The following is a 27,368-nucleotide window of genomic DNA, read 5'->3' on the forward strand; positions in this document are numbered from 1 at the left end:
CTCCCATTCCATACATATCACCCTCATTCACTATTCACAATGTGGTACGTCCCATTCCGATCACCACCTCCGTATACTCGCTCTAACCACCGCACAGCAAACACGTCCTCAACGCCCAAGTAGCCATCCGCTCTCCCTGCTGTAAGCCACACCTCAGCACACGCATTCGCAAACCCAGAGCTATCCTCAGTACTCACCATCCTCATCCTTCCAGGCCGAAAATGGTTCGACTGCGCCGAATGCCACCTTGAACAAGAAACCCACCCGCTCACCAAATCCACCGAAATGGTATTCCCACAACCCCCGCTACCCGCAAAATCAGCCTCTAAACCGTTATCCCCAGATATTCGCCTGTAAAAAGTGCAAGAAGTGTTTCCGGAAGGACGCGACGGAGTTCGATGAGAGGTGCGTTCAAGCTCAATGGCCCAGGGTGCTCGGAGAGTGCGCTTGTGACTCCGAGGGCTCTCAGGCGAGGATGTCAGGTGCTGATAACTACGGTAGCGACGAGTACTGCCCGCACTGCGATAACCACTTTGTGATCGACGCTGTGACGCCCAAGGCCGCGTTGCAGGTTGAGGGTGACGACGCTCGGATTGATTCTAGGTACGTTTATTTCATCTGGGTGCTGCCTTTGAAAGAGTGTTGTATGCGGTCCATGGGATGGTGCTGACTTTCACGCTTTAGAATGATCAAGGACGACCGTGTACGGGAACACAAGGAAAAGTCGATATTCAGTTTCAAGGATATATCAGATCGGCTAGGCTGAGTTGGATCGATCACGATGGTTTACGAAAATTATGATCTAATGCTTGCATATCTCCCCATCCAAACAGATTCACCATAGACTACCTGTTGCACGCTCGTTGGTTCTACAGTATAGTGCACATTTCTTCAGGGGCATGACGCTGCGCAAGTCTCATGAATTCCAAAGGAGAAAAGTTGTAGTCAGGTCTCGTAGTTGCACGTGTCCCGTGTGGAATCTCAGTCAGCCGACTCCCGGGTCGACTCCCCAGTCTCTCCGCCGCCGGGCCGCGTCAGGATGGCCGCCGTTGTGGTCCCAGTCCGTCCAGTCTTCTTCTTCGCAGCCTCCTCTTGCTTCTCCGTCTCTATGCTCTTGACGTAGGCCTCGATCTGGTCGTCAGGCAACATCTCAATCGTCTTGCCGGGAGCCATGATGGCCACCTCGATGTTCTTGGCGCCGGTCTGCACAACCTCCAGCAGCGACTTAATGGTAAGCTGGATCGTCTGTTCCCGGTCCATATCGTCCTGATGATTCCGCTCAAGAAACTCGCGCACCGTCTTGCTAGAACGACCAATAGCATTTGCTTTCCTGTAGAGTAGGTGTCCAAGTCAGCAAGGTTCCTAGCCCAACCATGTCACTCGCCTCAAGCCAAGAAGCCACCTACCAAGCAGAGTAGATCCCCGAAGGCTCGGTCATGTATAGTCGAGGCACCTTATCATTGGGATCGAATCCCACAACCAGAGTACTGATACCGAAAGGCCGGACACCGCCGCTCTGCGTGTACCGTTGCTGCACACTAGCAATGTATTTGGTAATGTATTCGATGGTAACGGGGTCCTCGACGGTCAGTCTGTGCGACTGGGCTTCTAATCTGGCCTTGTCAATGAGAATACGCGCGTCGGCGTTCAGTCCGGCAAAAGCGAGAACGGCGTGGTTGTCCAGCGATGCAATCTTTGACGGTGTGATGCGGGTATCTTGAAGCTTGAGGGCAGACCGCTTCTCGCAGCCCAGGACGACAACATCTTTGCCTTTTACTCCGACGGCGCAGGTTCCTGTTCAGCACAGAGATGGGTCAGCGTGGGTTTGACCAGTATCACGTTGGGAGCTTCAGAAGACAGATTGGCATACCTCGCTTCACAGCTTCCATGGCATATTCCACCTGGAAGACGTGCCCGTCGGGGCTGTTATTACGGTCAGAAAGCTGTTTCTAAAGCTCTAACATATACCAGAGCATACCTGAACACTATATCTCTGTCAGAATAAGCTGTCCTCTAGACCAATGATGCAAGAAGCTAGGGTAGCTAAGCTGCCTTACCTGAAAGAGCTCGGTCATATCCCGACATTGTGAGCTGAGAGGAGTGCTGCGTCTAGAGGAGATAGGTACGAAATGAAAGAAATGGCGATAGAAATGTTTGGCAAGGACGTAAGTGGATGGCTCGTAACGTTGTTCGCTGAATGCTGAGGATTATATCTCCGGCCTTTGGGTGATGACGGGATAGAGGTGAACGCGAGTCCCGCGGTTGCCTCAAGAGCTCCCAGACGCTTGGCGCGCGGCTATTTGCTACATCAACCAAGCTTCCATGACAGATATATGACAGTCCAAACTTATTAAACAGCCATTCTATCTTTTTTTAACTATCAGGAAATAATGAATTCTACATATAGTGGAAGTATGCGAATGCTTGGAACGGCTGATTAGCAGCCCAGACCATCGTGTCTCTACCTTTCGTGCAGGCGGGCTGGTGCCAAAGCAATCCTCGAGAGTTAGTTTACAGCATAACATCGACTTTTTTCATATTGTAAACAATGTTGGCCAAAAGACAACATAGGGGGAAGAAAGGAATTATAGACATATAGAACAATCTTCTTGCACTCGCAATACCCGATCTTTGTGCCTCACATGTGTCCCAAATGTGTTGAAATTTTGCTGACGCAGAAGAAATACCCCAACACCCCCAACGAGAGTCCATCCCATTGTATCCCATCCGTAATCAATACCATGATTCTCCAGTAATTCCGAGTGCAGAAGAAACAGCAATATCTAGAATGCAATGCCAAGTTTGAGCGTCCACCACTGGTTGCAATGCTCGAGCGAAGTCATGCGCTTGGAGAACAAAAGAAGCTCCGTCGAAAGATGCCCCATGAGAAGAATGCGCGAAGCTCAAACCGACCCAAACTGAAGGATGATGATCAAAACCAGTCGAGGACAATCGACGAATAAAAGCGCCCCTTGCCCATCTGCCATTCGGCTGTACCAAAGACAGTTCTCTATACCCTCAAACATCGCTTCCAAAGACGCAATAGTAAAACATGCCGAAAAGTGGTGGACCAGAAAGGCTGCGAGACAATGTGAAAGACTAACAAAAACAAACACGAGGATGAAACGACGACACGCTACCGGCCTGCTCCTCCCAACCTATGCACCAGAACTGCAGATTCCCTTATACAAACGCGCAGTCAACGAATATCAACCGTTACATATACCAACAGACTCAGACCTTCATATTGACAAACCACTGAGGTGAGGGGGAATCGGGCTGATGAGAAACCATCTGTGGTCTCGTCGTTACCCAAGAGGTGTGCCCGCTTTACTTAAGCAGGGGACTTGCTGGCGCCAGTGCCGTTACGACGGGAGTGGGCGTCGTCAGATACGGTCAAGCCGCCCAAGCCAGTTGAAAGGAAGGCAAAGGGATCATTCGACCCGTCTGTCGCATAGAATCCGCCATTCGAGGCGCTCGTGGAGGTGGTGTGATCAGCTCCACTGAAAGCAGCCTGGGTGGCAGGGTTGGAGAAAGACGAGGTGGTATGCGAGGCATTGGTGGAGCCATAGCCGGCATTCATCTGACCCATCGGTGGATAGGCCCCAGGGGCACTACCAAGACCTGAAGGCAAAGTATAGTTGTTGGGGGGCGCCGCGAATTGCTGGTTGAAACCACCAAATCCACCAGCTGCCGAAGTAAAGGGACCAGGAGCAGGGGTGCTGGTCATGGAGTTGGGGCCCATGCCGAACCCAGCCGGAGGGTCCATGGGGGAGGGGAACGCAGAGTCAGCGACAACTGCAGCCCCTGAGCGAGGAGCACCGCAACGCAAGCAGTTGATGTTCTTAGCGAAGTTGTGATAGCCACAGCCCTCGGAACCGCACTTCCAATCGCCAGCACGGAAGGGAACCACACCACCATTACCACCCATACCACGAGGGTGGCCCATTCCATGGCCATGGCCCATGTGCGAGGGCATCATGGATGGGGGACCGTAGCCGTAAGCTCCATAACCCATCGGGTCAGGAGCAGCAGCCATTGCGGGGAACGAGCAGCGGAAGCAAGCCGTACGGCGCTGGAAGTTGGAGAAGCCACAGGAGGGGCAGGTCCAATCGCCGGGTCTGGGACGATTTTTGGACGGCGGGAAGGGAGTCAAGATCTCAGCAGCACGGTCCAGGACACGACTGGAAGAGGGGGAAACCTCGATGGCCTTCTCGTTCAAGGCGCGGCCGTTCATACAGAGGCTTTCAGCAGCCTACCATGCAGTGTAAGGATCATGCAAAAGATAAGAGGGAGAAGCTGAAGAATACATACCTCCTCGTGGGATGAAAAAACGGCGAAGCCCGTGCCAGTGGGCTTATGTTGATCTGGCGTCCGGAGAGTCCAGAAAGCGATCGGACGACCACCGAACTGGGTGAACCAGCTTTCCAATTCCGACTGTGTAGTATCGTGAGGCAGACCGCTCAGATGGAGAACCTTGCTGCGCTCTGTCAAAAAGGCACGAACATCCGCTCTGGCATCCATGGGCCGAGTCAAGATCTCCGGGTGCTCGTGCGGCGGCTGCGACTTGCGAATCAAGCCGCGGAGAACGCGAGCCAAAGTGATGGCCTCCTCCATTGCCCGGCGAGGAGAGGCGGGGGCCAATGCCTGAAGGTGGAACGGGAGGTTATGCTTGATCGGAGCGGAGGACTGTACAGGTTCGACTTCAAGCGCAGCGCAGATGTTGGAAAGGGAACTGGGACCGAAAGGGAGAGACTCGGGGTGATGAGTCTGCCATCTTTGGTACTCGGTGCGGAGGTCAAAGGTCCGTGAGTGCTGAAGATATGGGGGAAGAACGACGGCCTTGTCACGAGCCTCACGGGGCAACTGCACTCGGAGATCCCACGAATCCAACGTCACAAAGGCGAACTCGAGATTCTTGCTGATGAGGTGTTCCTGGGCAAAGGCATCGAAGCGGTTGATTGCGTCACGGAAGGTACCTGCCGAGCGGACGTGTTCCCATGTCAGAGTTGTAAGGCTTGCTGTCAGACACAGTCAGCCATTGAACCAACAGACTGATGCATCCAGTGAATGGGAAACTGTGTAGGAGCAGGGGGATCTAAATTCAAGAACGCGTGTTCGGTTGAAATTGGGTAGATGGATAGATTAAAAATAAAAAAAATAAAAGAAAAGAAAAGAACCACTTACTGCAAAGAGGCGTAATGGGAGTGTTGACGGGCTTGACGAGAACACTTTCGCGATGAAGCTAAGGAGAGAACAAAAGTCCAAGTCAGCGACATGCGGACGGACAGCGATGGTGGCCTAGCCACTGCGAGGGGAAAAAGGGAGTCAGGCGCAAGGAGGAGGGGAGAAGGAAAAGCGCCGAGTGTTGTTGATTCAGGAAAATAGAGCCCACCTCCTCGCAGGTTTTGGTATCCAACAAAATCCACCCCAATTCGATCACCTCTGCAGAATCTTTGGTGACGTAGACACCATGTTCATCACAGGTGGTTGCGACGTGGATGACAACGTAGCGATCCAGCTTAGGGGTAGGTGCTGAGACGGTAGCCATCGCTCAGATTGTTGTCTCTTTTCCACTCTCACTGCCAACGGAGCGGCGAGGGAAAGGGGACGGGACGGGAGTGAATGGGGGAAAGAAGTGGGAAAAAAAGTCTCTGCAAAGCTGCAGAGGATCTTAAATCACGACAGTTTATCTGGTCGTGATTTAAGATGCAATCAAAAAAAAAGAAGGAAAAATAAGAAAATGAACAAGCAGAAAAAAAAGACAAGTGAAGGGTAAGGAGAAGGAGGATTGAGGGGAGGGGGAGATTGAGAGGAGAGAGCGAGAGCAAGAGGTGAGAGAAGGGAAGAGAAAGGCCCCAGGCCGAGCTAGTAGTGGTTGGCCAAGGTACCTTAGTTAAGGTAGCCTGTAGTGAAGGACGAGTCCGTTTGGTGGTTTCTTGGTGTGGTGGTGGAGCGTCGAGATTAAATAAAAAAAGAAAAGTTTCGGGTCTGAGGGGAAACACAGTGGAGATACGCCAGTGACAGCAGACACAGATGGATAGATAGACTACTGGAGGCAGTTAATGACAGAAATCAAAATGGCAGCTAATAAGGATCAGAATGGACGTAATCAGGAATCTCAATTCATCTATTTTTGCTACGTGATAGTAATTTTATCGTGTGGTTCTAGGAAGTTATAACATTGCGAAGAAAAACATGCGGATTATAATGATTCAAACGGAATAGTTAGTTCTACGTAAGCTAGAGAGGTATCCATTTCTCCTACGTCTACTCTATATTAATGTCAGTGCCAGAGACACAACATCCCTCCCAAGATGAGGGGTAGGCGACGCTGTTCATTAGCGAGTAAAAGGAAGGCAGTCACTATGTGACTGACATATGCAAGAGCAATTATCCCGGGCCATTACTAAACACTGCGTCTCTCTTTCTGTGGTTGTTATAAGCCAAGGATCGCGAGATCTTGCTTCCTGGTCTTCTAAGCTATCATCATGCCACCAAGTTCCTCCTAGACTACCAATGGGTACAGCGTCAATTCAGACTCTAAAGAACTGGGATATTTGTACCGATACTTTACAAATCACAGACCAGCTATCTTATCAATCTCAGATTCCATCTTTTCCTGACTAACATCACGTTCCTGTTGTGAGTCCACCTGGACAGTCACACGCTTTCTTATGGGAACCATGCTTCTTGACCTGCTGCTGCAGAGATTCCTTTCTGGCATTCTCATACAACATCTGAGGTTAGGATCCTTGAGAACTGAATGACAATCCTACATTTTTGGGAGAAATCACACTTGAAACGCCATTAAGGACCAGGAATAGACCATTCTTTGTCATCAATTATCCACCTTTACATGCAACTGTTTCTCGACCGCTGTCTATTATGAGGCCGAGGGAATGAATGTTCCTTGTATACCTTATATTATCAGCGTAAGAGGTGTTTATCCTGACCCATCAGAAGATGATTAAGTCAGCCAGTCTGATGCCAGGGCAGCAATCAGCGCAGCAAAAGCTAAAATGGCAACCATTTCCTCAACAAATTTTCGGGGATGTTTCACCATTGCTATATGTATCGTACTATCTTCGGATGTGGAATTGTTCAATGACATTACAGTTTACGTGGTATTATCGTCTTCCTATTTAATTACTCAGATCTAGGCATGCTGATCGGAGAGCTGGCAACAAAGGAAATCCGTTGAAGTGGGATTTATACTTACTCTGTTCCGCGTAGCTGGTCAAGGATGCATCGTCGTCCTTCCCCTGAGTCGAGCGCGAAGGTTATTTAGAAACACCCTACACGACAACTTATCAATGAGGATGCATTGATAGGAGAGAAGCGGATGGGTTTGGTACGGCTTTGCCAGCGCGTGGTACTATGTGGGTTACGAAAGCGACTCGAATGATAGCGAGACCAATATCGACAGTGGCGTGTATGGCGAAGACTTGATGAAGGTACGATGTACATCCTCAAATAGAATGTAGCCAGATATGTTCGTCCTAAGGTCTACCGACTTTCCTCTCGTTTCATGTCAGAATTCCAAATCCTCACGCACGAATCGTAACAGTGCGGCTTCCTAAGGCCAAGGGTCAATTATCTTCTCCACGCTTTCAGGCCAATCGTCGACCCATTGGAAAAGAGGAAATATATAAGCATATTCCCAGTACGAAGGGTACCAGCCAGCCGTCTCCCAATCAACGATAGCGGCGATTCTATATTCCTCAACGCCTGATGTGGAATCTTTGGTCTTCTTGACAAGGATATTCTCTCTGTATAGGTCTCCATGGGTGAAAGTGGGTTGATGGCCGCTGAGAGCAGACGGAAGGTGTCGAGCCAGAAAGTCAGAACTCCAACCATGTCTACCCCTATCACTCCAAATTTGCCTAGAACGAAGAGCAATGGCTTTGCTGAAGTCCTCTTCTTCGGTGAACGGGCCAGTGATTGCACGATTGCCGTCTTGCGAGAAGAAGTATCGATGAGGAACAGGCCCTTGTGTCACACTCCCATAGAATCTGGGAGAAGGGAGCGATCTCATGTCTGCGAAAATGGATCGAAGCTGGCCAAGCAGAGAAGTTTTATCGATTTCTGGAAGTGAGGGCCATAGGTGGCCCAAGGTAGTTCCGGGGAATATAGAGCTTGTCCTTAGTTCGATACATGGCGTAGAGGCGTGGTGCCGGGATGGAAAACTTCTGCTCAATGAAAAGCAACGCATATCCCTCATTTTCAGCGACATATAGCCCATATTTGACAACATACAGGTCTCTAATTACCACAAGACATCCACCATAATCTGGGTTGCGAATAGTGGGGAGACTCCGTGCTGCGTGATCGATTTCATGCTGCTCAGGAAGAGGACCTGGTAACTGGGCTGACTCTCGATAATATGGAAGAGAAAGTTTCATGTCGCAGAGATGCCTTTTTTTTTATTCTTGATGATAGATGTCAATCCTTGCCAATAAGTTGGGACGGACGGTATCTACACCATGACATTGTCTATAGTATAGAAATACTAATCTAGGTAGCAAACAGGTTTCTATCCTGGTCCTTAGACTTAATACATGTACCTTAGTCTACCTGAGAGTTAGCGACACCACTAGGAATGCTCCTTGCATATAAGAGGTACTTATGCGGACCCGTCAGAAGATAATTACAACACAAAACTTGAAATATGGATAGAAAGCCAGAGGGGTAGAGCGTTTAAGGCTTGAGACACTGATTGACTTGAATTCCACCCTACTCCAATCTCACAGTGACAGCAACGAGATATAGACGGGCGAAGTCTTATTGGACAACCAGGACGGGATAGATCTGTCGGCGCTTTCATGCCATTGAGACGGTTACATTCCGATTGACAAGGTTATTGAAAATTTAAAAGAAAAGTCAAGAAAATTCAATTCGGAATGTCTCTTGACTGAACCACCCAATCCTTGGGTCGGCCAGTCTCGTATCCGAGGGACACMTTGGTGTACCTTATTTAATAATCGAGTAATCATATTTCACAGTAGTCAGCCCACCGTATCAAAGGTAGATTTATCACGAGAAACCAAGAGGTGAATAGATTGGAATGAAGCAGCGTCAATCATATACACCAAAAGACCAAATCAATAATTACATGAAAACCTCATAACCATGTCATAACCCATCCCATCCTCAAACCGTGACCATCATTCAACGCCGGCGCAAGAGAAAGAAATGAATCAAGCACCAAGTGACCTCCGCCCTCAGTCGTCATGAGCTTCAGACTTGATGATCGTTTCTCGACTGTTATCGTTCTCATCCTCCTCCATAATGCTGGGCTCTACTGAGAATATCCGCCGGCGTTTGCCTGGGTGCTCAATGGACGGCCGGACACTGCCAGAGCGGATGCTCATGGCATCACTTTCGGGTTCCTCGGTGCCTTCACGCGGCCTGACACTCTCGGACCTGGTGCCCTGCGCACCTGCGAGAAGCTTGAGAACAGCATTCTTCACCTTCACAAGCGCATTTCGGCCCGCTGCTTCGGCCGCGACACCCTCTTGGATGGTTTCGTCCAGTAATTCCTTAACTTCCTGGGCAAGAGCCACATTCTCAGGGGAGATTTCGCCCCCACTGGCACTCTGGGTGCTGGAGCGGAATTGATCATCGCCTTCGGGCATCCTAGACCCAGATCGCGATGGTACCACAGGAGGAGATATGTAAAGCTTACTCATCAGTGAGAATAGAAGCTTCTTTTCTTCCTTGGAGCACCGGTTGGGACCGGTGCTAATTCCCAGAACGCGCTCCAGAATATCTTTTACCAGGGCCAAGTGCACAAATCCACAGGCGTTGGAGCTCGTCGGAACGCCCGCCAGAATCTTCTCTCCACCCAGGCCCACCACTCTCCGCTCATCCGTCCATTCTGCGAGCATGCCCACGACACCTGCCATCAGGGCCTTCAGCTCCCTCTGCCCAACAGTCTCATCAATCTCACCATCACTATCTTCCTCGGCTTCTAAGGAGTAGTACTCCTCCGCCGCATTGAGGACCGCACGGATAACGGGAACGGTCACCTTTCGCATGTGCTGGGTATTTTCCAAGCGGGAATGGCAGTAAACAGGGAAGAAATAAGCCAACGCTTGCCTAAAGGCTGGGTTCTCCCGAGTACGTGGGTGGAAGAAAGAAACAATGAGCGATTGCAAGATGGTCTCCACAGCGGACTCGTTGTACTCCTGGATGGCCGGTGGAATGTTTGCTCCAGACGGCTTAAAAGTATTTGTGAGCAACAACTTTGAAAGGCCGGTGGCTGCAGCGGCCTGGACACTGTTCGCAGAGGTAGCTTTCAGAGCTCTTGCAAAGACCTTGAGCAGTGGCTTCTGGAATGCTGGTGGGGAAACGGTTTCCCCGTCAGACTGTGTGACAGGGGCGAGTAGCGAGGGATGCGTCGTTATCATATCACACAAAATATGTAAGGCGGTGACCTGCAGGGCTTCATGGCCTTTGCTATAACAGTGGATGAATAGCGTCATATTCTCTTCAGCGAGAGTCTGGACCCGGGGAATAATGGGTCAGCACTTTGTTGGGGAAATATGCTAATGTTTAGAAAACTCACCTTGTCCAACAAGCAGCAGAGACCAAGGCACACTAGACCTCTTTCACGGATCGGAGCCTCGTGGCTTCGAACCGCTGGCACGACCAAATTGTTGAGCATAGTAACCAGGTTCATGTTCTGTTGCAGATTGCCTTCCACGTTTTGCAACATACATTGGGCAATATGCAGACATTTCATATTGACCACGATCTCCCGCAGAACTTTTGCCTTCGCCTCCTCCTTATTGAACGGTACTTCGGCTTCGCTGTCTGCTGGGGTCTCGGACCGTTGGCGGCTGGAGGTCGCATCGCTAATTTCAGACTTGGCCGAAACAAAACTATCTTCGGTCACAATGGTGTCATGGACTTCCGCAATAGCTTCGAGAACGACACTGCAGAATTCGCTCTCGGCCGCAGCAGCAGGTCCGCACACACATCTCAAAGTCTCGACAGTGAGCTTGGTACACTCTTCGGGTAGCTCGGGCACGGCTAGCGACTCGCGAAGGAGAGAGAACATTTTCCGGCGGCCGACCTCGTCGCTATAGTCCAGTGTAATGGCAATATGTAATAGTTGCTCAACGATAAATTCGTTCTCAACCGTGTCGTCGTCGTTTGCTTCACTAGTGTCCTTGGCCATTTTCTTCCTTTGTAGGAGCTCGGTCATGTATTTTTTCAAAAAATGCGCGAAGGCTGTCACCTCAGGCATCTTCTCGTCGGCGAGACTATCGAACTTTCCTTCGTTCTCGACGCGGCAGAAGTCGTTAAAGGAGCGTAGAAGAAAGGCAGACTCGGCCGTCAAGGATTCCCAGAATGGCTCATCAAAAACAACTGCCTCTCGATAGTCGGGGCGGCCCTCCCAGAAGCTGCGCATGGCCTCGTGCGCGATCCCGGAATCCATCCCAGAGCTGACGACATCAATTCTTTCCAATAACTCCAGCAATGCCGGGACGTTCGGGGGAGACCGCTGGGTGGAAGGACCATTTTCGGAATCGTTGTTTGCGCCAGCACAGTCTTCAATCCAGCGGTCATAGAACAACTTTCCTGTGGCCTTTCGAACACTTTCATCTCGGTCTCGAAGGCCCCACCGAAGCAGTTTTTCTCTCATGGAAAGCGACAAATGGCGGAAGTCACCCAGGGTGGGAAGTAAGCGGGAGTATAAGGCTCGTCGGGTAGTTGCTTCAAGATCTCGTGCGCGTTCGAGCAGATACGGGAGAGTCGCGGGCACTAGAGGCAGATTGAGCAATAAGGTCTTTCGCACTTCAGCGCTTGTGTCATTCTGCATAATGTCAATGAGCTTTTCGAGGAGGGCTTTGGAGCTATCGTCATTGTCATCGTTGTCTTCTTCTTCATTTCCTGCCAGGCGTCCAAGCCCTAGCACAGCTTGTACCCTCACTGAGGGCTCCTTGTCTCGAATTCGTTTCAATAGTCCCTGTCGAATTGTATGGTAGAGATCATCATCAATTGTTTCGAGAGAATTGACAATGTGGGTGACAATTTGTGTCGCGCGAAAACGCACGATCTTGTCCTTTGCCGCCAGTAACGGCACAACAACGCTGACCAGATGAGTCGCCAGTCGGGCAGTTGGGGTCTCGATGATATTTTGCATGTCATCCTCGTCATTTCCGGCGGCGAAGATTTCGGTATCTTTCTCAGTCGCGTGAGACAGGAAAGTCCCAATAAACCGCAGAATTCGATCCCCAACTGGCTCGGTCTTCTTTATCGGCAGTATGCGCAGCAAACAGCGACCAAACTCTACGTTAAACTCTTTCTCCGGAATGGTTTCTTCGCTCGGCAGTAAAAGTTCCTCTTGAACCGCAGGGACCTTGCCATCCTTCTTCGTCTTCTTCGCAAAAATTCCGCAGCATGTCTCCTGCAGCTTCCTTAATCGCACCACAAGCTTCCGGTGACCGGTCGTTGAACGCTGGGCGTCAGCAAAAATCAAGCAAACATCGCGACGTAAGTTAGGCGACGCTTCGGGCGGAGCAGGTTCCTCTGGAATCACAAATGACGGGGTCACAGACGTGGCGCGACCCCCTGATGCTGAGGGCTGAGCCGACGACCTGCGTGTCGGCGCAGAGGTCGAACGGGCGGAAACTCGACCAGGCATCTCTGGTTAATAGTGAGGAACGGCGTGAAATTCTGTCAAATGAAAAGGACTTGAATCATCTCAGAGTAGTCATTTGCGTCTCATTTATTAGTGTCGGCTGTGTGACTGGATACGAATCGTGGTCAAGATGGACGTCGTCTTTCAGCGGAGCGGAGGTACCACTCCCAACGCAGATCGCTGTCACGGGGCCTGAAGGATAAACAAACAGCCCAAACGGGAAGCACCAAGATAAGGGCTAGGGCTCTGGGCACGTGGTTTCCATGCATCTACGTATCTCTGGAGGGGTACAACATCAATCTACCTGAGCGACCACATAGCCACGAAACAGAATGCTTTACTTGGATTCCTCCCATATCAGCCGTATTATGAACTCATCCTATATTGCGAAGTCCGACTCAACAGAAGAGGAAATGGCTGGCTCCATACGCCCAAGTACTTATTACAAACCCCATCACGCCATAGTTCACGTGATCTGAAGATGACTAATGCCGATACTCGGCGGCCGAGAATCTGGGGTTCTTATACTCGCAAGTCATTTGGTCTTTCTCTGGCGTGCATACTGTTGACGGGTGTTCTGGAGTATCTGTGGTCTACTGGCAAGCATGTTTCGACAAAGTGTACGCCGGTTTGGCACAACTGCCCTCCGCGCCGTGGAGGCATCGACCGCTTACCATGAGCGGGTATCCAGAGCTCAGGGCGTCGTGAACGGGTTGACGGAAGGTATAGAATGGAGATCTCACATTGATAGAGCAATTGCAGCATGCTAATCAGCCTCTGTCCTTGCAGCTATTGGAAACACCCCTCTCATCCGATTGAAGCGACTGTCTGAGGAAACCGGACGCAATATCTTCGGCAAAGCCGAGTTCCAGAACCCCGGCGGCAGCGTCAAGGATCGGGCGGCGCTATTCGTCGTCAAGGACGCCGAAGAGAAGGGTCTATTGAAACCAGCCGGTACAGTCGTTGAGGGGACAGCTGGCAACACCGGCATTGGCTTGGCGCATGTCTGCCGATCCAAAGGCTACAAGCTTGTCATATACATGCCGAACACTCAGTCGCAGGGTAAGATTGACCTGCTGCGTCTTCTGGGTGCCGAGGTCTATCCTGTGCCCGCTGTTGCATTCGACAATCCTCAGAATTATAACCATCAGGCGCGCAGACATGCAGAGTCACTAGAAAATGCCGTATGGACGAACCAGTTCGACAACACTGCCAACCGCCAGGCCCACATTGAGACGACTGGACCCGAGATCTGGGCTCAAACGGAAGGAAAGGTCGATGCGTTCACATGCGCTACTGGAACAGGAGGCACTCTGGCTGGTATCACGCGGTACCTCAAGACCGTCAGCGATGGCCGCGTGAAGAGCTTCCTTGCAGATCCTCCAGGCAGTGTTCTCCACAGCTACATCCAGAGCGGCGGAAACCTGATCGAGCGCAGTGGTAGCAGTATCACTGAGGGAATCGGTCAGGGTCGTGTCACCGACAACCTGCAGCCCGACATCGATTTGCTCGACGGATCACTAAACATCAGCGATGAAAAGTCCATTGAGATGGTTTACCGCTGTCTTGATGAGGAGGGCCTCTACCTGGGCGCTAGCTCCGCGCTCAACGTCGTCGCTGCCAAGGAGGTCGCCGAGCAGCTCCCCAAGGGTAGCAATGTGGTGACCATTCTGTGCGATGGTGCCTACCGGTATGCTGACCGGCTTTTCTCCAACACCTGGCTTCAGAGCAAAGGCCTCAGGAGCTCGATTCCCAAGCACCTGGAGAAATACGTTGTGTTGCCATGATTGGCTGTATGTATAGCGATTAGACCAGTGCAATATACTTTACGATTTACGTTATGTCTGTCCTTCAGTTAATCAAAGAGTCTGCCTTGCCATACAACTCTTGGATACCTCGAAAACCTTTGCACTAAATGATTGTCAGATTCCTCGCTCGCCCGTATCCATTATACCCGACACCCCTCAGGTTCCACTGCGAATGTTCTACTTGTACATTCCCACCAGCGTCAAAAGCTCGGCTCAGAACCTCCCTCCCCGTTCCTCTTTCAGGACACACAACTGCAGTCCACAACACCCAGCACCATCGCCTATTCCCCTGCCCAGCTTCCTCAATCTTGGCATCTACCCACGTCTTCCCTCCATCCACTGAAACCTGCACGCGAGTAACTGGTCCATCCGCACCATGCGGAACAGCATACCCCTTTACCTCCATAACCTCAGAACTCGACAAAACAACCGTCTCATCATCTTCCGGGACCGCCACAACGGAGTTGATAGGCATATCGAACATGGGCGGCGTCTGCGACCAGAACGGCCGCGCGGAGTCTTGGTCGACCGCCGCTGGCGGTAGGACCTTGTAATCATGCTGCTGGTAGAAGTTCGGCGACTCATGGTCCGAGACCGTGATGCGGTCCAACCATTTGACCCATCGCGCGCCAACAATGCCAGGCAGGATAACACGCACGGGATACCCGTGGTTCACGGGCAGAGGAGCGTCATTCATCTGTTCCACCTTCAGTCTCCCTCCAAGGAACGCTAAAGGGAAAAAGGCACTAGCCCACCTCCAAAGCCAAAATCGCATCCCCATCCTCCCTCAAGCACCTCTCTAGCGGCACACTGGCCCCAAACCACTCATCATCCTGACATCTTACCTGATAGCACGAAAACTCTACATGCAGACCCTCCGCGTCCTCCCTGACCCCCGCGCGAAGCAACACATCCCGTAACTTCGGGCCCTTCCATTTACAGTTCATGACCGCCGCATCCCCCCAGTCAATACCCTGCACTTCCTTCAGCATGGTGCGCATCGTGTGTCGCCGGTTGCCAGCGCATTCCAGCGCACAGGTGACTTCATACTGGTGGAATTCACTTGCGAGCTGCTGGACAAATAAGCTGAGAGGATTTGAGACTAGGCCGTCGACGTGGACTATATGGGACTCCGCCGAGAGACGGGGGACGGGGCCGTGGTTCCGATCGTAGGAGATATCAGCGGGTGTGAGGAAGCTGTATACCTTTTAGTTTATTATCCTTATTTCTATCCGTTTACTGTACTACGATGACAGTCGAGGATGGAAGATGCATACCTCGCGACGAGTTGCTTGACGGGTGGCTCCTGGTTCAGCGGCTTGTCGACGGAATACTCGATTTGCTTGGTTGAGTTAGAACTGATCGTGTCTTGCTGTTTTGAGACTTACCGTACAGGTCATCTTTATGGTTCTATCAGGCGCAGTTGGCATTGTCATCGACGTGTCTGTGATTGCGGATGTTATGTAAATATATAGTGTTGCCCCCTACGTCATGGGTGAGGCCAACGTGCATCTCGTGGCGCAACGGGGAATGTCGTGCTGTTCATAGGATAAAAATCAAAAATCTGTTCATGTACAATCTTCCTGAGATCAAGTTGATATTGGATTTATTTCTTTAGTTTCTGCTGGTTCTTTGGAGAGTTCAAAAGCAGCGTAACAGTTAGCCATGCAGATTGGAGTATTATGCCTGTATCCAGACCCTCTAATAGCCATATCACGGTGTAGATATTGTACACTTGAGTTGCGAGTCGCATCCATACCATACAAGTCAGCGCCCACTCAAGATCTAACATATGCACAAAGTGCAGAAGCGGAGTATATGCACGCGCGACAAAACACATCATCCGCATCGACAAAATAAAATCACCAAGAACGCCCCAGATGCTGCCCATATCTATCCAATAACGGTGACAACGAAACCCAACGCCGCGCCAATGTTTATACACGTTTTGCAAAGCACACCATCTATTCAAAACAGAACAGCAACACCGTATAGCAAGCGAAGCAGGAGAAGCAAGTGAAGCACTACTCCTCCGACGGCATCCTCATATACGCATCGATCGCCGCACTGAAAGCCGCAAAACCAACGCAGCCAGCAGCCGCAGCCTGCGGGCCCGCCTTCGCACCGAGGATCCCGCCCGTGATGCAACCGGCCGCCACGCTGTTGGTGAGGTCGTTCTTCGCGCGCAGGCCCTCGATGCAGCACTCCGTGCCGGCGTAGAGGGCACCGACGATACCGAAGTTCTTTGCCGAGGACCAGGATCGGGCGCCCATGTCTTTGAATCCGCGGCGGAGTTGTTCGCGCCAGGGGAGGTCGGAGAGCGCGGCTCCCTGGGGGGTGAATGCGGAGTCGTAGGACATCTATTAGAAGTAGAGCGTGGTCAGACACTTGTCTTCTGTATTTTTAAACTGGGGGCATCGGGACAACATACACTAGCCATGAACAAGCCGAAGGCACCGCCAAGCGCGAAACCCATTGTACCGGAGATGGCGGTCTTGACGGGACACGATTCCATTGCTGCGTGCATCTGTGGTTCATGTTAGCAGGTACGCCGGTAGAAGATGATGTCTTCGAACGAACCGCCTTGACCATTGCCTGCTCCTGATCACTCATGCCCTGCATATTGTTTGCTCCTCCCATACCGCCGATGGGCGGAGTCATTCCTGGAAAGCTCATTTTGGATTAGGGAGTGTGTCTCGGCGTAGAAGTTCCCGAGTGCTGGAATGTATGCGCAGAAATTCTGCTAGTAGAATTCGCGCAAAGAAAGGAGAAAATTAAGTCGCTAAATGGGAATCAAGTCGCTGACTTCAAGATAATCAGCCTCGGACATTTTGCGGAGATGGCGAAAACAAATTTATTTTACGGCGCAGTGCAGCAGCCAAAAGCGCAGTATGTCACATGACGTCCGGCCTACGTTCGGCTTCAATACCGCTGTATTGTCGAGATATTTTTCGAGCTGGAGAAGAATTTGGTTGCTTAGCATTTAATTGCAAAATTCATAGAAATATAAAAGCTAAACCTGTGTATACATAATATCCTCATACATAATCCGTGTCGGAATTGGGCTTCATCAAACACGTTTGGGCAGGGGAAGGAAGAACTGAAGTCATAGAATGGCAAATCCACGAAATTGAAGAAGAAAACGCTGTCGTCGTGAGGGTATTCAAACGATAATCGTAGCCCTGCGTTACTTTGTACTTGGTCCATGCAGAGATCCAGCCAGGTTGAGCGCATGTCCATATATGTTTGTATTTACAGTGTAGCCTGAAGTAGAAAGAAACATGTATCAGGTCAAGGGTCATGGAGGAGGACAACCCACGGACGGGTTTAGTCTTTTTTATCGTCCTTATTGAGCGGCGGGGAGCTCGATTCAGTCTTTCTCTCAGGCGAAGGTGAAAGACTGCGCTCCCATTCGGCCATGAGATTGGATGCCGTCCGCGTGAGCTTCGAGGGAGCGAATTTGGCGATTGCAGGCCAGGGAATGCCATCGGACACGCTGGGGTCGGGGACGAAGTCATCTTGTGTGGCGCGCCAGTCTCCAAAGCTAATTAAAGTCAGCGCATATCAATCAGTCAGACAGCGAGTTTCAAGCCTGGTGCAGAGCAAATAGCATACCTGCCACTTGTACGAGGGCTACTGTTCTGTGTCATCGGAGACTGGTCGTGCTTTGACTCCAGCGTGGAGCGGCTCGACGAAGGGGTGTGCGTCTTCTTAGGTTGGGGAGTATCCCAGTCATCCCAGTTCTCTTCAACGTCGAGATTGTTGTTGGAGGTTTCTTGTTCGGTCGCCCCGCGTGGGGTATTTGAGGCTCCGCGAGCTTTCGTGGACTTCTGCCCAGCTGTATCAATGCCGAATTCACTCCAGAATGACACGTCTATGTCCGCCGATTTAGTGTCTTTACCAGTTAATTGCGTCCCTGCCGCCTTGCCCCGCGAGGACGACGGTGACCGCGATGATTTGCCTCCATGCACCGACAACCGGTCTCTGCTTCGGGACGCGGAGCTGGAGTCTCGTTTCCGCGCGGGGGGCACTCCTCTCGACTGAGTTGCATTGATCCCCTCTTCTCCCACGGTAGCCTGTCGTATGTCCTCCAGGAACGTCCACAAGCCTTCTCTCAAATCTGAAGCCATCTGCTTGCCGGTACGCACCAGTGCCTCCCGAGACGGGGGCGGCATGGTTCGCCGCCACTGAGAGATCATATCCTCTGTAGGCCGCTCGCTCATCTCGGTGGTTGCAGCGCGTTCAACAGAAGGCAAGGTCGCCGACCGCGGCGTCCTGGTCGCACGGCTGCCGTCCACATCAGCACTAAACTGCTGATTGACACCAGGACCATTAACGGGCGAGAGCAGCGACAACGCCCGCGTATGAGACCCCTGGAACACCCGTCGTCCGTTCGCAGATATCGCGGTGCCGCCATTCACAGTCGACCGTAGGCTTTGGCGCCGCTCGAGATCGCGGCTGAGTCGAGATTGCACGGCCGAAGAGCCATCCGCGGTGCCTGCACTGCGTTCTCTATGATGCTGGCTCGATTCGTCATGGGTTGCGCGGTCAGGCGACCGCAGAGGGATCAACGGCTCAGCTCGGTGGTTGATCTCCGTGCGTTTCTTCGTCTTCTCCGAGGAAGCCCATTGTTTCTTCAGAGTATCCAGCTCCGCCTCCGCCCGCTGAAGCTCCTCGCGGAGTTCCAACACCTTCCGTTCCTGTGACGCAATAGCGGTCAGAAGGCTAGAGCCATCGTCCTGATCATCGAACACGACCGGAGTTCCGGCGGCAGGGAGGGGAGATGGACGGGCCGAGAATGAGGCAGGTGTCATAGATTCAGGGGAAGTGACGCTTGGATCGGATTCAAGACCCGGAACAACGTTGATAGGAAAGTTGAGGGTTAGACGTTTTGCGTGCCGAGCAGCACCATTCGGTCTGGGGGGCATAGACGATCGCTTCTGCTGAAGTTCTTGACGACGTTGTACCACAGATGAAGCCTCAGCACTGGCAGCTGGCAGGTCCCGCTGACTTTGGAACGATGGCGACATTGTTTGGGACGCTTCCGGCGCAGGTTCCGCGTCGCCCGTTCCCGGGGAGCTCCCCATCTTCGGGACAGAATAAAGCGTAAAACGTAGCGATTGTACTTAAGGGAGTGAATCAATCATGACAAAATGAGCGTGAGGATTGGCCAGCCAAATGAGAGCGATGGACTGATGATGAAAGAAGCAAAGAAATGGAGCGACGGAAGGAGAGTAGGGAGAAAGATTCGGAGAAATTGTGCAGAGAGGTCTGGCCAAACAGCATCACTGGACAGATATGAGGACAGCCTCGTTTCCCCTATCTAAACCAAGCAGTCCACCTTAATTTAACAGTCTAATTGACTAAACCAACAGACCGCCTGGCCCAGAATTCCCCGTAGTCTAGTCTTTAGCCTGACGAGTGACGACTCAGGAGGACGTCAAGAGCGCGGCGGGTCTCCCACTGCGCATCCTTTCCGCCTCGAGGGTCGACGGCCGCGTTTCATCCATTCAGGGGCACGATCGCCTCGAGTCTGGTGGCTCCAATTGGCAGTTTCCCATGTTTAATTAAGCCGGTCGTACTCAAGTCTTACAGCAATACAGGAGGATTCTTCAGGAAGCCTCATTTGCGACTTGATATTGAGGAATACTGCGCTATGCACCGGTATGCACCGAGCAACCTCCCTCTAAGATCAAATATGAAAATGCATCATACAGATGAAGGGTTGTTCGACCGTCAGATCGACAAATACATCGGATTATTATTATTTTTTTCAAAAAGACTCGCTATATCCACGCCCCAACAAACACAACATATAGGGAATGAATCACAGTAGCTACAATTAATGACCAGCAACACATATATCACAAAGAGAACAGAAGTAAAATGCTCCGCAACGCAGGACACACAAGGACCCAGAGTGTATGATCAAACAGAAGTAGAGTTAATCACAAAAACAATGCTGGACAGGGGAATTCCGATAGTCACACACGAAGAATTAACAGATTCACCAGAAAGTAGTAAAAAATGGGAACACCAGGACCAATCCTTATGCAAGCCAAGAAAAAGAGAGAGAGAACAAGGTCAGCTGCTGAGTAGAAGTCCGCAGGCAGGTAATCTACCATACATGCTCTCCCACCGCAGCAAAGGACAGAGACAATTCTTGAAGTGGGTATCATTGACCAGCAGTTCAACCCTTCAGAAACAAGCCAGTTGAAGAACGAACGCCCCCAGTGAGACATTGAGAGCGAAAGTTGTATGCCAAGGACACCGAGAAAAAAATAGCAAATCAGAAAACCGGTAGAGAAGAAGATCAGCATATATCGAAGCCTGTGACGCCCCAGAACCTTTTATACAGCGAAAGGGAAAGTGATCCAGCAAGGACGGCCAAAGAGTAGATAGACAGAACTAGATTCCGGGCCAGCGATTACGAAGGCCTTCTGACCAACGCTGGTAAAGAACATCCGACAGTTGCTTGGTGTGTTCCATTCCCGGCACCTGCTGACCGGGAAGGTTAGACAGCTGCGCCGGCTGCCAGTTGGAGTCTGGCCCTGCTGCAGACTGACGGCGACGGTGGCTCTTCAGATGTGGATTATTTTGTGCTAAAACGAGCCGTGGTCTCTGTGGGGATTCGGGTTGTGGAGCTTGCGGGACGAGAGTTGCGAGTTTTGGATCACTGAAAAGGAGGCGAAAGTCAGTCAGAGTTACGCTAGTGACGGGTACACGAGTCTGTAATCACCGACCTCTGAAGTTTCTCATTCATAGATTTGAGAATATGGTACAGCCCCTCGGGGTCGACCATCTCCAGGTCGCTCCAGGCCTCCGCCAGTCTTGAGATGGCTTCTCTTTTCTCCTGGTCTGCAGTAGTGCCAAGGACCTCCTGGCAAGCAAGGCCGACAGCCTTGCTATAAGCTCGACGCCCTATCTGAGCCTCCTTGCTGTTCGAATCCGAATACAGTGTCTTGGGGCTTGCATTCTCGTCAACAGCGATTTGGTACTGGTTTTTGTACGAGGTGTCGGCCCCGGTCTTATCCGACACCCGACGGAACTGGCGAACTGTCGATGGGCTGTTGCCAAAAGTCAAGTCGACGCCTAAGGGCTGCTTTACGCCACTTGATCGTCGCTTTGGCCGTCGCACAGAGGGACTCCGGTCAGCCGCTGGAGTTCGTCGCACGGTCGAGTTCGAGGCATGCTTCGGCGGGAGAGGCGGACTGGACATGTGCAGATTGTCCATCAACTCCGAGGCTTCGTCGTACAAACGGTCTCGTGGATCTCGGTCAGATACTAGGTCGTGCGAATCTGGTATCGACGTGGGAGGTGCCTTGACAGTGTCAAAGACCCATCCGTCGTCGTCTTCCAGCCGCGTGATAGTATTGCTGTGCGAGCATGATTAGCGGATGGACAACTAACAACTCCAAGGCGAAAACTCACAGAGACTCTGCATAGTATTTGACGTTCTGCCTCACACCTTTGCCGGCATCCCAATCCTGCTTCCGTTGGATGAGTTCCTGCAACGCCTCGGTCTTCCCTGCATTGCGAATGAATTTGTGTCTCAAAAGCTCCTTCGCGCTGGGTCTCCGCTCCGGGTCCTTAGTCAAGCATTGCGCTATAAAGTCCTTGAAAGAGCTGCTATATTCGTTCCCTTCTAGTCGAGGGGCCGGCTCCTTTGGAATAAGGAAGAGGACTTTCATCGGGTGCGTACTCGCATGGGGCGGCTCTCCATTGATCATCTCGATCGCGGTAATCCCCAGCGACCAAATGTCCGCTTTATAATCGTATCCAGCTTGTTGAATTACTTCGGGAGCCATCCAGAACGGTGTTCCGACAAAGGTATTGCGTTGCGATTTGATGTTGGTAAGTTGGGCCGCAACCCCAAAGTCGGCCAACTTGACCTTTCCTGTGTGGGAGAGAAGCACATTGGCAGCTTTGATGTCGCGGTGAATTTTGCCTTCACTATGTAAATATTCCATGCCTTGTAGCAGCTGTTGGCAGATAATAGCAACATGCGCTTCGCTGAAGACACCGGGTTTCAGCTATATACCAGTTAGCGATCACAGAGTTTCAATGACGCACTCGACCAATTGACATATTTACCAAGTCGAGACAAGATCCTCCACCCAGGTATTCCATGACAATCCACAGCTTGTGCCCCCGAAGAAAACTCGCCTTGTACTGCGTCACGTAGGGGCTTGCGCATGTGGCCAGGACGGAGATTTCCTGCTGTATTTCCTGAATATCATCTTCGCTCGATTCGAGGTCGATCTAAAACCATTTCCAGACGGTCAATTGAGAAGCGAAAACAGGTCACACACTCGTGAGGGCGTACATGTTTAATCGCGACAATTTCCCCGGTAGATTTTTCAATAGCCTTGTAAACAGTCCCAAAGCTTCCACCTGCCAACAACAATTTCCTTGTCAGTTAAATGCCAATTGCAAAAATTTTTTTTTCTTGCGGTTGGCAACTACTTACTTCCCAACTCCTCCATCATCTGATACCGACTGGCCATGTCTCCCTCCATGGTTGCGCGATCTGCTACCCGAGTCGTAGCTCAGGGGGGCGGGCGACGCTGATACGCAAAATACAACAACAAGCGGACACACGAGGCACAACTCGTACAGCTCAACCAGCAGTTCCTGCCCCGGCAAGATTCGATGGCTGATCTGGACAAGTCGAGCACACTCAAAACCCCCAGTGACCAGAAAACAGCTAATTGAGCTGGATGAAGGGGGAAGCAAGTACGTATCTACTTAGGATCCATCACATACAGTAATCGGCTAGCCGCACTTTTTCCCATGGTTCCGTAGCGCCGGGCAACCACGCTACCCAGCCGCCCAAGGCAGCAAAGTGGAGCTTGCCCGATTACAGAAATTCCCCACTGGTAAGGTAGGTACCTACCTTAGTTCATAAGGCGGCCGTAAGGTAGTAATGTACAGAGATCTACAGGGGTTTTCGAATCCTCGATATTCTAGAAGGACGTCAATGATATCGGACTCGCCGACTGATGTAATAAAAATCTATCTATACTTTCAATAATTCGTACCCGCTAGAAACTATTAACGCCATGCAAGCGCTTGATGCCTAAATGTACTTGTAAGGGTTCATAATCCCGTTCTAGAAGCTTATTAGTAACCTCGGAAGATGTGTTGAAATGAGCTAGACTTACCGGGTCGTACAAGGTTTTCAGCTGCTTCATCAACTTGAGCATGGTATCATTCTGGCTGTACCCGATGAACTCCTTCTTGGCAAGGCCCAATCCATGCTCGGCGCTAATGCTGCCGCTGCGCTTCTGGATCCACTCATACACCCAAGGCTCAATGGCCTTCTCGACCTCCTTGTTGTACTGCCTGACAGAAATGTTCAAGTGGAGATTTGAGTCACCCATATGGCCATATCCAACGACGGCTCGGACAGGGAAAGAGTCATCGTCGCCCACGAATCCCATCTTCGTCAAGCGCTCACGGCAGTCTTCCACAAGCTGGTACAACTCAGGCAGAGGAATAGAGACGTCATACTTGTAAGTGCCGCCGAGGTGGCTCAGAGCTTCCGTAATGCCCTCTCGCCAACGCCAGATGGACTGGAATTGTGTCTCGTCTTGGGCCAGAACACCATCGGCGACGATCCCCTCACCCATGATATGCTCCAAGAAGCCTTCCAGCTTCTCCATGTCATGCTCTGCATTGGATCCACTGGTTTCCACTAGGCAGTAGAAAGGGTATTCCCCTTCCAGCGGGTACTTTGAGCCAGTCGACTCGTGAACGAGTTTCTGGCTGCGTCCGTCCATCAGCTCAAAGGCGGACAAGATCTCGGAAAGATGACCCTTGGCTTCCTTATAAGCCTGGCGAACCTGATCATAGCTTTCGAGACCGAAGTAGGCCACATTGACCGCCTTGGGCCGAGGGGGGCACAGGATGGCGACGCCGGTGACGATGCCGATAGTACCTTCTGAGCCGATGAACAACTGCTTCAGATCATAGCCTGTGTTGTTCTTTCTCAAGGTGGAGAGGGAGTCGACGATAGTACCATCCGCCAGGACCGCTTCAAGACCAAGCACGTTGCCGTGAAGACTGCCGTAACGCAGCAGACGGAGTCCTCCCGCATTGGTCGCGACGTTTCCTCCGACATGGCACGAACCCTTTGCACCCAAATCCAAGGGGAACAAGTGGTCGCGTTCTGCTAGGTACTGATCGGCTACCTCGAGAATGACACCCGCATCAACGACCAGCACACCTGAGGCCTCATCGAATGAGCGGATCTTGTTCATGCGTGAAGTATTGATGACGATCTCGTCGAACACAGGCACGGAACCTCCCACCAACCCGGTGTTACCTCCCTGGGGAACAACAGCCAGCTTCTTCTCATTGCAGTATTTCAAGACCTGGCTGACCTCCTCCTTGTTCTGAGGCTTAAGGACTAGTTTCGTGTGGCCGCGGTATTTGCGCATCCAGTCGGCATTGAAGGGTTCAATATCGTCCGTAGCATCTGTTGTCACTCCATCAATCACCGCCGATTGAGCGCCAAGCAGCTCCTTGAAGAACTTCACATCCTGTTCTGTAATCTCGGCGAAATTGGGATTGCGCTTGAGTTCGGGATAGGCGTTGGTGGTGTACTTGATTTCTCTTGTCGCATTACCTCCGACAACGGAGCTGACACTGAAAGACCTTGCGGCCGCCACAGAAGGCCTGTTGGCGATGACGGGGCGCACCCAACAGCGAGGGTTGGGTACACGAGCCCGTCGGAGGGCAACCGAAAGGTTTCTGGCGCTCGACATCGTCTCAGTGAGCGACAATGGGAGATTAGAAAAGTTGTCAAGTCGGCGAGCACCGGCGATCCAAAATGCTCACCGTTGGCGTACTGCCTACATCATGGCCAAGGCGGTGACGATCGGAGATTTATCCGCTCTGACGCATGAATCGACAAGGACGATTTTGTACGTCACGTGATATTATAGTGTGGTATTAGCCTGTTAGCACATCTTTCTGAAGAGCTCAAGAGTGAAGAGTCGCATGAAGTGAGCCCGTTCAAGAACTAGCCGTACGGGCAAATTATTGTCAAGCCGGAAAAGATCTACTTGACATAGAGATTATAGATACCTCAATGCTACCAGTCGTATTCCGTTTACGGGCAGGAGTTGAAGCTTCTCAGGGCAATGTCGAGCTGATGTAGGCACCGTAGGAGTATGGGTCTTTTGTTATAGCCAACTGCAGAAGGTAATTCTTACTAGCTAGCAAGGTGAGGGCAAGCTATCCTTGCAATAAGTTGACCGATTTAATATTCTACACGATTGGACCGTTCCAAGGCATGTGCTTGAGGCGAATTGCTAGCCAATCTTTGCGATTTCGGTAAAACAAACCAGGTGCTTCTTGCATACGCAGAATCTTTTCTATTCCTATCATAGACAAGTAACTCTACTCTTAACTTTAAGAGCAATTCGTCATTATTGTTTCGGGGCTGATCTCTCTGCGCGTCTTTGGAACAGGACACAAATGAGGGTCGTTACGTCATGTGGATAGACACAGCAGACCAGTAACGGTAGAGGGGCACTCTGGAATTGCTATTTCAATAAGCCTCAAGCACCCAATGCAACACACAACCGACTGAACAAGAGTACCATAAAATGTCGACTACTGTCTTGATTACTGGAGCTACCGGCTTGCTGGGCCGTCAGGTTTTCAATACATTCAAGCATTCTGGCTGCTTTGTTGTCGGTCAAGGCTACTCTAGAGCTACCCCGCCCACGATTCTCAGGGCGGATCTGGAGAAACCGGAGGATATTAAGAATTTGTTGGATGAAGCAAAGTCGGTGCCCTTGCCTTGCCATTGATGTTCTTTCGTACTACTCGTGCGCAATGCTCCGATGTATCTATTCTGGAACTGACGACTGATCTTGCAAACCAGACCTCAGATTGTTATCCATTGTATGCGAATAATGAACCGATGCTCACTCAATGCGTCTGCAATTGATACTGACCACCTGTTTTAGGCGCTGCGAACCGATTTCCGGATCTGTGTGATAAGAATCCCGAGCAAGCTCGTCGGGTCAATGTCGATGCCACCCGTACCCTTGCAGAAGAGACCTCTTCTCGAAAAGCATTGCTGGTCTACATCTCAACCGATTATGTCTTCTCCGGAAAGGAGGGAGAGGCTCCTTACGAGGTCGACGCAGAGCCCTCCCCGACGAATTACTACGGTCAGCTTAAGCGAGACGGCGAAATCGCGGTTCTAGAAGCCACAAAGGAAACCGGTTTAGGGCTTATTCTCCGTGTGCCACTGCTGTATGGTACTGCTCAGAATAACTCCGAGAGCGCCGTGAATACTCTGATCGATGCTGTCTGGAAGGCTCAGGATGAGAACGCGGGTGTGAAGATGGACGACTGGGCGCAGCGCTACCCGACAAACACCGAGGATGTAGCTCGTGTGTGCCGTGACGTCGTCGTCAAATATCTCAAAGCACGGTCACGGATTCATGAACTCCCCAAGATTCTGCATTTCTCGTCGGAAGATCGGATGACCAAGTACGAAATCTGCGAGAAACTTGCGGAGGTACTTGGTCTTTCCCTGGTAGGGATGATCAGGAACAAGCAAGGAAATGATCCAAACGCATCCGTACAGAGGCCTTATGATACTCATCTCTCAACCAAGGTGCTAAAGGATTTGGGCATTGACGTTCAGACGACTGATTTCGTCGCATGGTGGTAAGTACCTGCTGTATGTGGCCTCCCAGACCATGGCTAGAGCTAATTCTGGATGTAGGCGGAAGCATTTGGGGGCATATAAGAAATGATTGATTTGTCCCGAGGACATGGCGACGTGAAGCAATCTCATGACTAGTATGAGATGATCAAAAGCATTTTTGCTAGAAAATACATACTATATTGCAACGAAGTAACAAGGGCCATCGTCGCAAGCA

The 27,368-nt window shown here is 51.2% G+C and overlaps 11 protein-coding genes across 11 annotated transcripts; 3 read left to right on the forward strand and 8 right to left on the reverse strand.

Moving 5' to 3' along the window:
- Window positions 1-39: 39 nt before the first annotated feature.
- Asppvi_004070 (uncharacterized protein) lies at window positions 40-766 on the forward strand (the record flags this gene model as incomplete). Its single annotated transcript, XM_043300026.1, has 4 exons — window positions 40-44; window positions 98-119; window positions 179-603; window positions 685-766. The coding sequence occupies 4 exons, from the start codon at window positions 40-42 to the stop codon at window positions 764-766; spliced, it is 534 nt and encodes a 177-aa protein (XP_043155961.1).
- A 215-nt stretch (window positions 767-981) lies between these two features.
- pre6 (proteasome core particle subunit alpha 4) lies at window positions 982-2,085 on the reverse strand (the record flags this gene model as incomplete). Its single annotated transcript, XM_043300027.1, has 5 exons — window positions 982-1,330; window positions 1,407-1,794; window positions 1,871-1,923; window positions 1,979-1,985; window positions 2,058-2,085. The coding sequence occupies 5 exons, from the start codon at window positions 2,083-2,085 to the stop codon at window positions 982-984; spliced, it is 825 nt and encodes a 274-aa protein (XP_043155962.1).
- Window positions 2,086-3,334: 1,249 nt separating this feature from the next.
- Asppvi_004072 (putative RNA binding protein (Arp)) lies at window positions 3,335-5,551 on the reverse strand (the record flags this gene model as incomplete). The annotated part of the gene is made up of 4 exons (XM_043300028.1): window positions 3,335-4,255; window positions 4,315-5,021; window positions 5,188-5,245; window positions 5,396-5,551. 4 exons carry the CDS (start codon window positions 5,549-5,551, stop codon window positions 3,335-3,337), a joined length of 1,842 nt encoding a protein of 613 aa, XP_043155963.1.
- A 3,673-nt stretch (window positions 5,552-9,224) lies between these two features.
- Window positions 9,225-12,655, reverse strand: Asppvi_004073 (condensin subunit YCG1; the record flags this gene model as incomplete). The annotated part of the gene is made up of 2 exons (XM_043300029.1): window positions 9,225-10,505; window positions 10,571-12,655. 2 exons carry the CDS (start codon window positions 12,653-12,655, stop codon window positions 9,225-9,227), a joined length of 3,366 nt encoding a protein of 1,121 aa, XP_043155964.1.
- A 602-nt stretch (window positions 12,656-13,257) lies between these two features.
- Asppvi_004074 (cysteine synthase A) lies at window positions 13,258-14,439 on the forward strand (the record flags this gene model as incomplete). The annotated part of the gene is made up of 2 exons (XM_043300030.1): window positions 13,258-13,375; window positions 13,442-14,439. 2 exons carry the CDS (start codon window positions 13,258-13,260, stop codon window positions 14,437-14,439), a joined length of 1,116 nt encoding a protein of 371 aa, XP_043155965.1.
- Window positions 14,440-14,563: 124 nt separating this feature from the next.
- On the reverse strand, window positions 14,564-15,860 carry Asppvi_004075 (putative sulfite oxidase; the record flags this gene model as incomplete). Its single annotated transcript, XM_043300031.1, has 4 exons — window positions 14,564-15,157; window positions 15,216-15,657; window positions 15,738-15,802; window positions 15,849-15,860. The coding sequence occupies 4 exons, from the start codon at window positions 15,858-15,860 to the stop codon at window positions 14,564-14,566; spliced, it is 1,113 nt and encodes a 370-aa protein (XP_043155966.1).
- Window positions 15,861-16,484: 624 nt separating this feature from the next.
- On the reverse strand, window positions 16,485-17,136 carry Asppvi_004076 (translocation channel protein TIM22; the record flags this gene model as incomplete). The annotated part of the gene is made up of 3 exons (XM_043300032.1): window positions 16,485-16,820; window positions 16,892-16,987; window positions 17,041-17,136. 3 exons carry the CDS (start codon window positions 17,134-17,136, stop codon window positions 16,485-16,487), a joined length of 528 nt encoding a protein of 175 aa, XP_043155967.1.
- Window positions 17,137-17,787: 651 nt separating this feature from the next.
- On the reverse strand, window positions 17,788-19,547 carry Asppvi_004077 (DUF4048 domain-containing protein; the record flags this gene model as incomplete). Its single annotated transcript, XM_043300033.1, has 2 exons — window positions 17,788-18,004; window positions 18,076-19,547. The coding sequence occupies 2 exons, from the start codon at window positions 19,545-19,547 to the stop codon at window positions 17,788-17,790; spliced, it is 1,689 nt and encodes a 562-aa protein (XP_043155968.1).
- Window positions 19,548-20,868: 1,321 nt separating this feature from the next.
- Asppvi_004078 (STE20 family serine/threonine-protein kinase) lies at window positions 20,869-22,979 on the reverse strand (the record flags this gene model as incomplete). Its single annotated transcript, XM_043300034.1, has 6 exons — window positions 20,869-21,136; window positions 21,204-21,836; window positions 21,892-22,493; window positions 22,555-22,722; window positions 22,787-22,854; window positions 22,931-22,979. The coding sequence occupies 6 exons, from the start codon at window positions 22,977-22,979 to the stop codon at window positions 20,869-20,871; spliced, it is 1,788 nt and encodes a 595-aa protein (XP_043155969.1).
- A 560-nt stretch (window positions 22,980-23,539) lies between these two features.
- On the reverse strand, window positions 23,540-25,229 carry Asppvi_004079 (FAD-binding oxidoreductase; the record flags this gene model as incomplete). Its single annotated transcript, XM_043300035.1, has 2 exons — window positions 23,540-23,572; window positions 23,625-25,229. The coding sequence occupies 2 exons, from the start codon at window positions 25,227-25,229 to the stop codon at window positions 23,540-23,542; spliced, it is 1,638 nt and encodes a 545-aa protein (XP_043155970.1).
- An 846-nt stretch (window positions 25,230-26,075) lies between these two features.
- Asppvi_004080 (dTDP-4-dehydrorhamnose reductase family protein) lies at window positions 26,076-27,242 on the forward strand (the record flags this gene model as incomplete). Its single annotated transcript, XM_043300036.1, has 4 exons — window positions 26,076-26,257; window positions 26,357-26,376; window positions 26,442-27,153; window positions 27,212-27,242. 4 exons carry the CDS (start codon window positions 26,076-26,078, stop codon window positions 27,240-27,242), a joined length of 945 nt encoding a protein of 314 aa, XP_043155971.1.
- Window positions 27,243-27,368: the final 126 nt, after the last annotated feature.

The sequence above is a fragment of the Aspergillus pseudoviridinutans genome, assembly GCF_018340605.1.
Source record: "Aspergillus pseudoviridinutans IFM 55266 DNA, scaffold_3, whole genome shotgun sequence".
Classification (NCBI taxonomy): Eukaryota; Fungi; Ascomycota; class Eurotiomycetes; order Eurotiales; family Aspergillaceae; genus Aspergillus; species Aspergillus pseudoviridinutans.